Source organism: Haliotis asinina, chromosome 10, assembly GCF_037392515.1.
Source record: "Haliotis asinina isolate JCU_RB_2024 chromosome 10, JCU_Hal_asi_v2, whole genome shotgun sequence".
Taxonomy (NCBI): domain Eukaryota; kingdom Metazoa; phylum Mollusca; class Gastropoda; order Lepetellida; family Haliotidae; genus Haliotis; species Haliotis asinina.
Genome location: NC_090289.1, coordinates 18,822,471 through 18,834,658, shown reverse-complemented (window position 1 = coordinate 18,834,658; position 12,188 = coordinate 18,822,471). Strand labels below are relative to the sequence as shown.

Here is a 12,188-nt window from a genome sequence, read left to right as displayed (position 1 = left end):
GGTTGGTCGGTCTTGAGCACGAGCTTAGCGTGTTTAGTTTCAGCGAGCTGTTTCTTCACCCGTTCCCGTTCTAATTTGCTCATCACATCGTTCTCTCTCAAACACTCCTCAAACGAATCCCTGTCCTTGCAGTGAAATAAGGCCACCCATCGCGTCTGCTCCCTGAGGTCTTTCAACACCGAGTTGAACTTCTGCGTTAGCACCCAGACGCTGTGATTTGCATGCCGGCCGGAGAAGGCCAGGTACGATAGCATGTCTCTCTTTTTTGTTATCTCGCGATTAGCGCTGCAGTCGTCCAGTATGAACAGCGTCGGTTCCCCTTTAAATTTCTCGTGAAGAGCTTTCAACCAGTCCTGCAGGCGTGTTCCAGGGTCGATTTTGTGTACGTCCGGGTCCGTCATCACCCAAGGTCGCGCGTACGTTTTATTCATGCTCAGAGTAGGGCACATGATAACGATGTTATCGAACACATCCTTGTAGTAACCCTCCAACATATCCAACACGAAAACGGTCTTCCCACAGCCAGTCTGCCCGCACACTATGGCGCAGTGTGGGTCAGTGGGTAGTTGTGGGTACCCCCCATCAGTAGATGGCTTGCACGAATCTCCCATTGTCTATATTAAGTTGCGCGTCCATAATAACGTACAGATATAATTTCAACTTACCAGCGGTTTGAGCCTTCTTAGTAATCTGGATGGTTATCCCTTCGCTGCCGTTATCTATACGGCGCCCGCTACCGTGCAGTTTATCATCATCCGTGGATCGCATGTCCAACCATAGGGCGTACTTGGTGGTCAGGTATTCACCGATCTGCACGGAGCCGAGGTCCAGGTCCTTTGTTATATAATCCCCAACTGGTAGCTTTTTTATCTCATCCCACTGCTGGTGTGGTCTCATACCATGACTGAACAGCTGGTTGGGCACGCCCTCGATGGTAACTTCCACCTTTTCAATCTCGGGGTTGAAAAACTTCTCGCTGTCCCTCCGGAATGGATCGTAATCCTCCACGGGGACGACCAGGATACCTTTCATCGATCGTGCCGGCACGTTCAGGTTGATATTCCACACAGTGTCGCTCTTATCTCGCACGACTGATCTATGCCTCAGTACGCGATCGTACAGGATGGCCATCTTCCCAGAGTACTGGCTTCGAACCTGCCTGGCCAGCTCCGGGCTAGTGACCATGTCGAACTCCAGAGAGATGTTGTCTATGGCATAACTGGCCTCATCACCGTTCGGCGTACGCACTACTTTGCTGTAGTCGTTAAACGTGAGCTCGTATTCGAGCCTATCACCCAGCGCGGCCTGGTAAAACGGCGCGTGTCCCGTGAGCAACTCGAAGTCGAGCGGCACGCAGAATCGATTCCCGTATGCTAGAGCGATGGCCTTTTCACCGTCCGATAGCTTGTCTTGCTGGTCTGTCGTGAAGACGTATCCTATGCTCGCCCGGGTTGATTTGCTGATGCCCTGGTACACATCATTGACTCGTTCTCTCTCGCTTTTCCAGAGATCCTTGTAGCAGTGAAACACGTCGCTGTCGTCGATGCTCAGCACCTCGTTACCGCTGATCTTGACGGTCGTTTTCTTGATGATGGCTCGACCCACGTTACGCACTAGCTCGCGTTTGTCGTTGTCGGAGGTCAACGTGATATTGAACGCCAGTCGAACAGTGCCTGGTACAATGAGGTCATTCTCACCAAGGTTTGGAAATCTAACCAGCAGAGTTTGATTCTGGTCTATCTTGCTGGGATTGTTGGTGATGGTCACCGACTGGCGCACGGCTCTGGCTCCTAATGGCTCTCTCAATCTTCTGAAAGGATCTAATTTTCTGCCGTACATTGTTATATAAAAGAAATATATTTTTCATACTAATGGATGAAGACATAGATATGACGGAGATGCCGTCCGCTAGTGCCCAGGCATTCGATGATGAGCAGGAGACCTCATTTACTAGTTCACCATTGAACCAAGAACTCTTGGAAACAACAGTAAATGATTATTACGAAAGTTTAAGAAGAGATAAAAACTACGTTGAACCACAGGGTCGATACCATAAGAATTTTTTTATTGATACAAAGGGTGTTCTACGCCTTAAGTCTGACCCAGGGGTTGACCTCTTTAACAAGAGCAATAAAAAACCACTGGCCTTGTCAACTCTAGCCAGCCGCCATGGTGTCGAATTTATCCGTAAAAATCTAAACATGAATGATTACGGTGGTGCAATACCTAAGGCCGTTGTTGAAGATCTGCAAGCTACCAGATCCCACCTCACCATTAGAGATGAAATGACACCACAGCGTGCTACAGAAGCCTCGGACAGCATAGAAAAACTGTTGAGCACCTACTGGGACAAACCGTTACCGGGGTTTGACTTTCCGGTAAGGGAACTGCACGGCTTAGACGAAGCCGTGAAACGCGTGCGTGGAGAACTCGTGAACAACATGGGGAAACTGAACGAAATCGACGAGCACATCGCTAGGGAAAAAACCAAACTCAACGAAACTGAAAACGATGATATGAAGCGCCGTATCAATGAACGACTACGTGATTTAGAAGACGAGAGACGTACACGATTGGAAGCCGCTTCCTCGAATCGTGAACAGCTTCGATCCCAGATCAGTCGTATTCGGGAAACAATCGATAGAATACTGAATGAGGATACAACTTTAGCCAACAGGATTCGGATATTGTTCCGGGAGCAAGGGATCACCATCGTCAGCATTCTAACTGCATTGGGTTTCATCATATCAACCCTGGTGGTGTCACTGACAGGGGGAACCCCCACACCTGCCGGTGGGGGAGTTACCCCCACACCCCCCGGCGGCGGTGTTAAAGACTGGATAAAAAAACTCGGGGAACGCCTAGCTAAACTGGCTGGTAAAGCCGCCGAAGCCCTTCCCGGCATCCTGGGTAGCATCGTCTCGTGGTTGTTGAGCGCTCTGTCTAAAACTGCCATGTGGCTCAGTCAAAACCTGTGGGCAGCCATCGTCGCCGTGGCGGGTCTGGTGTACGTAGCGGCTAAGAAATCTTTAACCAAATAAGTCCCAAAGTTACCCCACCAACCACTAGGGCTGTTTTATTATCAATATGCTGCTGATAGGGGGGTACCCCCACATGAATATGGGGGTGTGGTGTTGGTTGAACTTTAGGCTCCGGGGGCGGCGCAACTATACCCGTTTCACGTGGTGGGATGTGTGGGATATAGGGGGTGTTAATATCGGGGTTGATACCCAACTTTTGGTCCGCCGTGGCTATGACTATTTTGTTGTTATAACCCACCACTTTTTTTATTCTCAGTTGCATATCACTCGGAGCCATGTACAACCCCACGCCGAACACGTAATTGACTTTCGATCTGGTGTATTCTAACACGTTTTGGTAACGGTCGATGGCCCTCGGGAGATCAACTGGAGAATTAATAGCATCCTCAACGTTGGAAACGAATTGTGTCTGAGCGTCGTAAGCAGTTCCCTTACCGATGATGTTGGAACGCGTTTGCGACTGCGCACCCAACAGCGCCCACACGTACGTTCGAATCGAGTCGTTCAACCTGACTACCCCGGCACGAGTGAATCCTTTCGACGTGTCCAGCATGAACATTTTCCACCCGTCTGCGGTTGACTGCTCCACTTTCTGGACTGTGAAAGCAACACCACCTTTAAAGTTCATACGATCATCCCTCCATTCATTACTCGACAAAGCAAAGTCCTGGCGTAGTATATCTCGTTTCAGTAAATCATCACTGACTTCTTTCACTGGTCGCGCGCCATCATAAGGAATACCCAACCCGTGGTTCGGCCCCGGCAAACGCCAATCCGTCTTCGGGTTTATTTCGAATTCATTGCAAATACGTTCGTAGACCCGTCCATCGTACGGGTTGTTTGTTGCGTCCCACGCTTTGTCCTGTGGGAGGGGGGCGCTGATCTCTTTAAGGATACGTCTGACCTGGTAGTACACGTGGAACTTGAACACAGACTGACTCAGCGGTCCACGCCGAGTGTCGGCCAATGTCACACCACACCCCGTTGTAGCGCACCACACGGCAAAGTTGAATTGATTCTGCCAGAACTGCATAGGGTTGTTGAACCAAGCGTGGACTGCCTTGATGTTAGTCACCGAAAGCTTATACTTATCGAACACATCTAAAAGCTGGGCATTGAAATACAACCCAGGAGCAACCACGATCTTCATGGGGGAGAAATCTACGTCCAGTTTAGGGTAAAACACACCAGGGGAATACATTTTAAAACTATTATATAATGAGCATATATACTCTAACATGTACATAACACTTCCAGGAATAACGAGCGGTGAGGCCGTTCAGCTGACGCACGCGATCGATAACACGTCAGGTCAACTCGAAGTCGCACTCTGCGATATCACCTACCTACCGCAATGGACTAACATTAATATCAGCAACAATAAGCTGTTCGTCAGTGGAACTCGCAGCCAGATAACTGACGGCTACTACAGTGTGTGCTCTCTAAACGACGAGGTCTTCAAACCCCTGGGAGCCGAACTCAAGATGAACGACTCTAACGGCACAGTGGTGTTAATCAACAACGGAAGAACCTCCTTGAGGCTCGGCCGACCATTAGCGAGGATACTCGGTATGTCTCCTGACGAGATAAAACCAACAACAACCGTCACAGGCACGAAGTTACCCGATCTAGTACCGTACCGAGAGCTGTACATTCATCTCGATCAGGTGAGCACAACGTACAACATTCAAGGAGGTCACCCTTCCACTATACTGAGAGCAGTGCCGGTGAAAACTGAGAAATTCAACGACGGTAGAACCGAGTCGTTTTCACCACGGCAGTATAAGAGATTAACCCAGGGCAACATACCTGAGCTGACAATATCGGTGTTAGATATAAATCATAATCCTGTAAATATAGGATACCTCAGCTTAACACTTCATGTAACATGACCAGCGCACAAGGGCCCGGAGTGAAAAAATGCGTCAATATCGGGATCTCCGACCTCGGAGACACACGCGGTTTCGACGCTCCCGGAGTAGATGGTAAATCGTATGCCTTGCAACTGAAAAACAACATTTACAAACGCGTTGAAATCCCCTCCGGTGGAACCCTAAGTGATATAGTAGATACCACAAGAGCAACAGTCAATACTAAGTACACCCTTGTCAACACCGGTGATAATAATTGGGTAATATACCCATCGTTCGGGGGTAAACTGTTCGACTTAGACGATGTTGAGAGCACTACCGTCGTCAAAAACAAACCATATATACTCGTCTTCACCGAAGATGACAAGTGGGTGTTGTTACCCGATAAAGACGACTGGTTTCTCAATATTAGACTCGTCTCCCCTTACGTGTTCACGGATAACAAAGACAACCACCTAAACAAAGTCGTGAACAATGGAATCCTGCTCGTGGCTTACGTCCCAACTCAGAGACGTAGCGTAGTCGTCAGCCCCATCAACAATATAGCAGCCCACATGCTATCGAGTAAACCGGCCATACAAAACGTGAAATTGCAGTTGGTGTCTGAATTCGAAGGCGTGGCCAAGGTACTAGAGAGTCTACCGGCAAACGGAACACTGTTCATCAAAGTCTACCTAGGGGAACCATCGGGGAATGATGTCGAGATCGTGAAGGGGATCAAACTCGGGTGGGGCAAACAACATCAGTTTCAAGTTTGCAATGTTTACGTGCGGACGGGTGTCGACTCCAAGACCAGTCTGCAGGGGGTCAACGTGATCATGGAAAATAAGATATCACTAACCAATATCTTCCTGCCTGACAACATACACTTCATAGGTATGAAGTTAACCCATGAATTATTATCAGAAAACCAGTTGGAAATTATATCGTAATAGTAAAATAATGACCAGTCATCGTCCCAACACTACGCTTAACGACCTAGGAGACACGGAGGGATTCGATCAGCCTGGTGAGGAAGATGAATTATACATCCTGCACTTCAAAGACAACGTGTACAGACGGGTGTCGTTATCAGATTTAAAAGAGCCTGAATGGCTGATCAACTTAACACTCACCTCACCTTATATCACATTAACCGAACATGGGACTGTCGCTAAGATTAGGAACAATGGCATCTGGGCCGGGGATTTCATTCCGGATAGTGTATCCATAGGAACTACTAATACCGAAAAAAATAGGTTAAGGAGTGAAGTAAAAAATAAATTAACATTTAGCAATTATCCTACTAACTTAAGGCCTGATATATACACCCCTTTCACACTCATCATAGAAGTCTTATTTACGTTTTTACAACATGAAAACATCTCAAGAGTACACCAAATTTTACCCGGGGTGTCAATACACTGGTTTGACGAACACAAAAACAAATATTGTCGTATTGTTATACAACAGGATACCCACGGGGGTCCTATAAACCGCTTAATAAACCTCAGTGGGGTTTTTATTACAACAGGAAATTCTATTAGCCTCTCACCTATTACCCTGACTAGTAATCTAGACCTTATAGACTTCAAATTAATTGATAGAATATTAACTGAACCCCAATTAAAATATCTTTCAAAATATATATTATAGGATGGGTCTGTACCCAGTCGTAGAGGAAGTAGCGAAGACGCTGGAAACCGTAGATGGGTTCCGCTTGAGGCAGTTATGTGATGTGAAACGTCAACTAGAACAAGACCGTGACACGCGGAAAGCACTATGTAAAAAGTACAATAGAGCTTTCAATATCGTGGACGGGGCTGACACTACCCTTATGGCAACCAGCATGGGACTAGGGGCGGCAGGCGTTGGGTTGTTGGCTACCATCGTGGCTGCACCTATAGTGCTAGGTATTGAAATAACGGCTGGGGTGACAGGGTTGGTAGGGTTGGCGCTTAAGTTAGTATCACGCAGACTTAATCGTAAGGCATTGAAACACGACGAGATCAGGGTTCTGGCCGAAGCAAAGCTGAACACAGTGAGTGAGCGAATTTCCATGGCACTCTCTGACAGTAAGATCTCAGAAGAGGAGTTTCGTTCAATCCTATCTGAACTCAAAAAATATAACGGAATGAAACAAGATATTCGGTCCAAGTCTCGTAAGTCTGCTATCAGCGAGGACGAGAAAAAAAAGTACATAGAACAGGGGATACAAAAAGCCCAGCAAGCTTTTATTACGAATACCAAAGTGATCGTAGGCGGTTCACATTAAACTGTTTCATCGATATAAACGTGACATAGGCCGCCAAAGTGAGGTATCTATACCAGCCGGGGGAACACGAGGGCGATAGCCGTAAGCGAGCCACCGATCCTATATGGTCAGTCAAAACTTACAACATAGATAAAGTGGATATGAAAGCCGACGAACCTAACTTGTACTACTTGAGGGGTGGGCCGGGTAGGGGGTTTGTAAGAGAAGAATTATTGATCGTACCGTACGGCACAGTGTTACCTCCTACCAACACACGGTAATAGGCACCCAACCTTTTTGTAGTAGGGGTAATAGTAGCAAGAGCTAATGACCCAACCAAAGCCTTATTTAGTAAATAAGGCTTTGTAGAGACATTTCTTGAAAGTGTTTTAAAACCCCCATTCCCTATACTACTGGAAGTGGTATTGTAAAGTTCTGCTCCGGAAAAGAACACTACCACCAAATTCAGTCAAGGTCGAACTTGTTGCAACTGAAATGCAAACAATATTTTATTTAGATATCTAAGGCACCACAATACGAGACTTATCTACGAGCCAGGTTTGGTGAAGAAAAACAGAACAGTTTTGAAGTTCCGCTATGGAAAAGAGCAGAACCACCAATTTCAGACAAAGTCAAACTTCTTGTCATGGAAATCACAAAAAAAAATATTCAAACACTGGTGTAGCCCCTAAAAGGCACATCTAGTGATCAAGGTGAACATGTGGAACATGTGTACCAAGTTTGACAAAGATAAAGTTGGGAAGGTCTGCTCTGAGTCTGAACAAGATAACATCCTCAAACTCACAGCCTAAGTCATGTTTCCAAGGTAAACGCAAAAACTAAAATTCATGTCTGGGTCTTATCCCCAAAAGGCACATCTAGGGATCTTGCTTGACATGTGTACCAAGTTTGGATAAGCTATCATGACCAGTTTAGAAGATATTCAGGTGTACGGAAGGAATTCATTTCTATATCCCCCGCAGCTTCGCTGTTACGTTGGATAATGATATATCAGTGCCATCACATGTTTGTTTCTGCTGTAGTAGGAAAGATTATGTCTCACTATTCGCTTTCATATTTTTTTTTAAATAAACCACATGAGTTTGAGAGACATTAATCATTATTCATATTATTCATTAATGTGGTAGCAGTGCTGATCAATTTCACATCAAAACTCCAGCAAACAAGAATTCAAAACTAACACTTTGATGTAACAAATTTCCAAAAGAATGCCAATCTAATATTTTCTTGGGCAATTATTTCTTGGGCAATGTACCCCCATACAAGCGAGATATTACAAGTTGTTCACTGGTCCCTCGGGGACCATGGGCTCATGTACCCTCTAGGTTTGTTTATGTTCACCGAGCCTGATACATGGAAATTACTGATACTCTGGGAATGCAAATTGATGGAAGGGAGATAACTCTAAATCTGTTTTTCTTCTGTCACCTGGTTCAAAACGTCTTTTGTGCTCTAAGATCACCTAAGCTTTATAACTGCAAGAGAAACTGTTGCCTCATTATCCACATAGATTCATTGGACACGTTAATGTGCACTAAGTTAATAGCTTAACAATGCACTCCAGCTTCTCTCAACGGGTTTTTTGGGTGGTGATGATATGATAAGCAATGTATTTGAGACTACACCATGTCCACTTTGTGTTTGAGATATTTTGGTGATGAAAGAAAATGTGATAGCATTACAAAAAAGCATACAGAAATTCAACTGCCAATAGTGCCAGTTCCATCTGCCCAGTTGAAGGAAGCCCATGTTCAGTGTCAGCAACAGTTGGTGCAAAGAGTTTACAGTACACATCACTCATGTGAATGAGTCTAGTTATTCAGTCATGGAAAACAAGATTCAAAACATATCAGCTACCTGTCAGAATTGGACCTTTTATAGTGTTCATAATTTACTTCCACCAAATACCAAGTTTCACTTCTAAGAATAACAAGCAATGGTATATACACTGATTGTGTATATGACGCAAAATATATCTGAGGATAAAAAATATGAGCACACAATCTTATTATTCATACTCAGACATTAAATGTCAATATAATTTCTCAAACTAGATGTTTTCACAATGGGTGGGTTTATAATGAACTATTATTTCTAGCAAAAAAAGATATCAAGGTCTTTCTCATAAATTTCTTGAACATAGTAAATGGAAGTATATTTTTCATGGCAAGATCCCTCTGTCAAATCCATGACATAACTTCACAATGATTGTCAAGGTGGTCTAACAGAACACTGAAACTATTCCTTACGAATGTCCAAGCATTTTAAGACCTTTCAATATAAATCTTTGAAAGTTGATCTTCTCATATGTGCCTCTTCTGATAACAGGATTGTTCTAAACACGATAAAAGCAAGTGCACTTACGACATTTTGCTGTCACAGACCACCTATGTGTATTGCAACTCAATTCTTCCCTCAGTATACCTCTGCTGCATCAAATCTGCAAAGAGAATACAAAAAAATGTCACGAAACATGTTCCCAAGGATGCAAAGTGTCAAAAACCAATTTCTTTCTATTCTGAACAGATAGCTAGACCAAACATTAAAAAGCCAAAATACTTTGGAGAAATGTATTGTAAAACAAACCTATGACGGTCCTGTGAACAATAAAATGCCTAAGACACTGCAAGAAATATAAGCCTTGCTGCCCTTCTTCTTGATTAATTCAAAGTTATTATTACCAAAACCTGTTTTTAGTCAACATATGTACCAAGATATCTGTAATGATCCTCTTCCAATTTCCTTGCTATCAGTCAGAATTGTTTTTGTTTTCTGAAAGCGATAAGAATCTTAAGTTTTCTTTAGTTTCAATAACATCAAGAAAAGAAAATTAGCTCTACACCATGATGTAAAACTGGAAATATTATCTCTCTATTCAAGTTCTGAAACTTTATAACAAGAGTCATCCGGAGATGACATATCCCCCGGCCCCCACATATTTGAAAGGACAAATCATCCGACAGTTCCTTATTCTGTTTTTAGACCAAGTCTGAATTGTTTCCATGGAATTCATGAAAAATATAAATGCCATATATCAGTAATCAGAAAAAGACACCATTTCAGGATCTGTCTCATATATCTGCCAGGATCTTTTGAAAGATATGAAACGGTTTTCGAGTTGTGTTCCAGAAACGAAGTCAACAATGTGTTCAAGGAAAAGAGAAAATAATACATCATAAAAACCTGTAAATAGCAAAAGGCATTACTTTGGGGTCTGCCACACATATCTACCAAGGAACACTGACAGATATTAAGAAGTTTTTGAGTTCTGCTCCGAAAACGAAACACACCTCTCACTTTTGAGAGTAAGTCAGAAATGCTTCCATGGAAACCGATAAAATAATAAATCACAAAAACCTGTAAATACCAAAAGGCACCACTTTAGGTTCTGATTGATATATCTACCAAGTTCTGCTGAAAAATATTGAGTGGTTTTTAAATTCCGCTCCGGAAACGAAGCCCATCCCTCCATTTTGAGACTAAGTCTGAAACGTTTCTATAGAAACGGAGAAAATAATAAATCAGAAAAACATGTAAATACCAAAAGGCACCACTTTGAGGTCTGCCACACATATCTACCAAGGAACACTGACAGATATTAAGAAGTTTCTGAGTTCTGCTCCAGAAACGAAACACACCTCTCACTTTTGAGAGTAAGTCCGAAACATTAGTCCGAAACTAAGTATGAAACGTTTCAATGGAAACCGAAAAAATCATACATAACAGGATCCTTTACATAGCAAAAGGCACCACTATAGATTCAGATTGATATATCTACCAAGTTTTGCAGAAAAACATTGAATGGTTTTTAAGGTCTGCTCCGGAAACGAAGCCCATGCCCCCATTTTAAAACTATGTCCGAAACATTTCCATGGAAACCGATAAAATAATAAATCACAAAAACCTGTAAATACCAAAAGGCATCATTATAGGTTCAGATTGATATATCTACCAAGTTTTGCAGAAAAATATTGAATGGTTTTTAAGGTCTGCTCCGGAAACGAAGCCCATCCCTTCATTTTGAGACTATGTCCGAAATGTTTCCATGGAAACCGAGAAAATAATAAATCACAAAAACCTGTAAACACCAAAAGGCACCACTACAGCTTGTGACTGATATATCTACCAAGTTTTGCTGAAAAATATTGAACGGTTTTTTAGTTCTGCTCCGGAAACGAAGCCCACCCCACCATAAGACTAACACCAAAATGTTCCGTGGAAAAACAAAAAAAATATAAATGCCAAAAATCTGTAAATAGCAAAAGGCACAACCATAGGCTGAGATTACTATATCTATAAAGTTTTGTCTAAATATATTGAATGGTTTCTGAGTTATGCTCCAGAAACAAAATGATTACAGACGGACAGACGAGGCGTCAACTATATCCCCCCGGATTACATGCCGGGGGATAAAAACTCGCTGTAGCTGCATCATCAGCACTGGTATAACTGGCATGGTATGGTGCCTCCAGTGGGTGAACTTTTTCGAAATACCTTCCCTTTACCATGTTTACTACCCGTTACGAGCCCTGATCCAGACAGTACAACATCATGCTGACATTGCTGTATTCAAGATATGAGCTGTACAACTTACTTTTACACTATGAGAAAGTTATAGCCCTGAACTGAAAACATTCATGCTTTTTTCCCATAAAGGATGATACATCTAGTGTCTTAAAGTATTGTTCTCTGATTTCATAATATATGAGGGAAGACTACGATTACTTATATTGCAATAATGGATCACCAGATGACCATTTCAAGTGAAGCAGTGGAATAAGTTCATTGTACCTTTCAGATGATGTTTTGATGACATTTCACACTCAGTAATTTAGGTCTTGCCCACGATATTTGAATATCACTACTTATAAACCTGAAATCTTTGCTGTACTATTGCCCATTAGGCCATGTTCATGCAATTCAGTATTGCAGGTAGCTGACGGAGCGTACAAAATATGAACGTCTTGTATGCAACATGTAAATTTCGGCAGTCTGGAAATGGCATTTTTCACAGCAAAACAA

At 43.2% G+C, this 12,188-nt stretch overlaps 1 protein-coding gene across 3 annotated transcripts in view; it reads right to left on the bottom strand.

The window, feature by feature from the left end:
* Positions 1-12,188, bottom strand: part of LOC137299183 (islet cell autoantigen 1-like) — a 129,407-nt gene that overhangs the window by 113,513 nt on the left and 3,706 nt on the right. For all 3 annotated transcript variants that reach the window (XM_067831754.1, XM_067831755.1, XM_067831756.1), the window contains exon 2: positions 9,531-9,606. In XM_067831754.1, coding sequence (XP_067687855.1) covers positions 9,531-9,535 — 5 coding nt within the window. In that variant the 5' untranslated portion in view covers positions 9,536-9,606. The remainder of the gene's footprint in view (positions 1-9,530; positions 9,607-12,188) is intronic.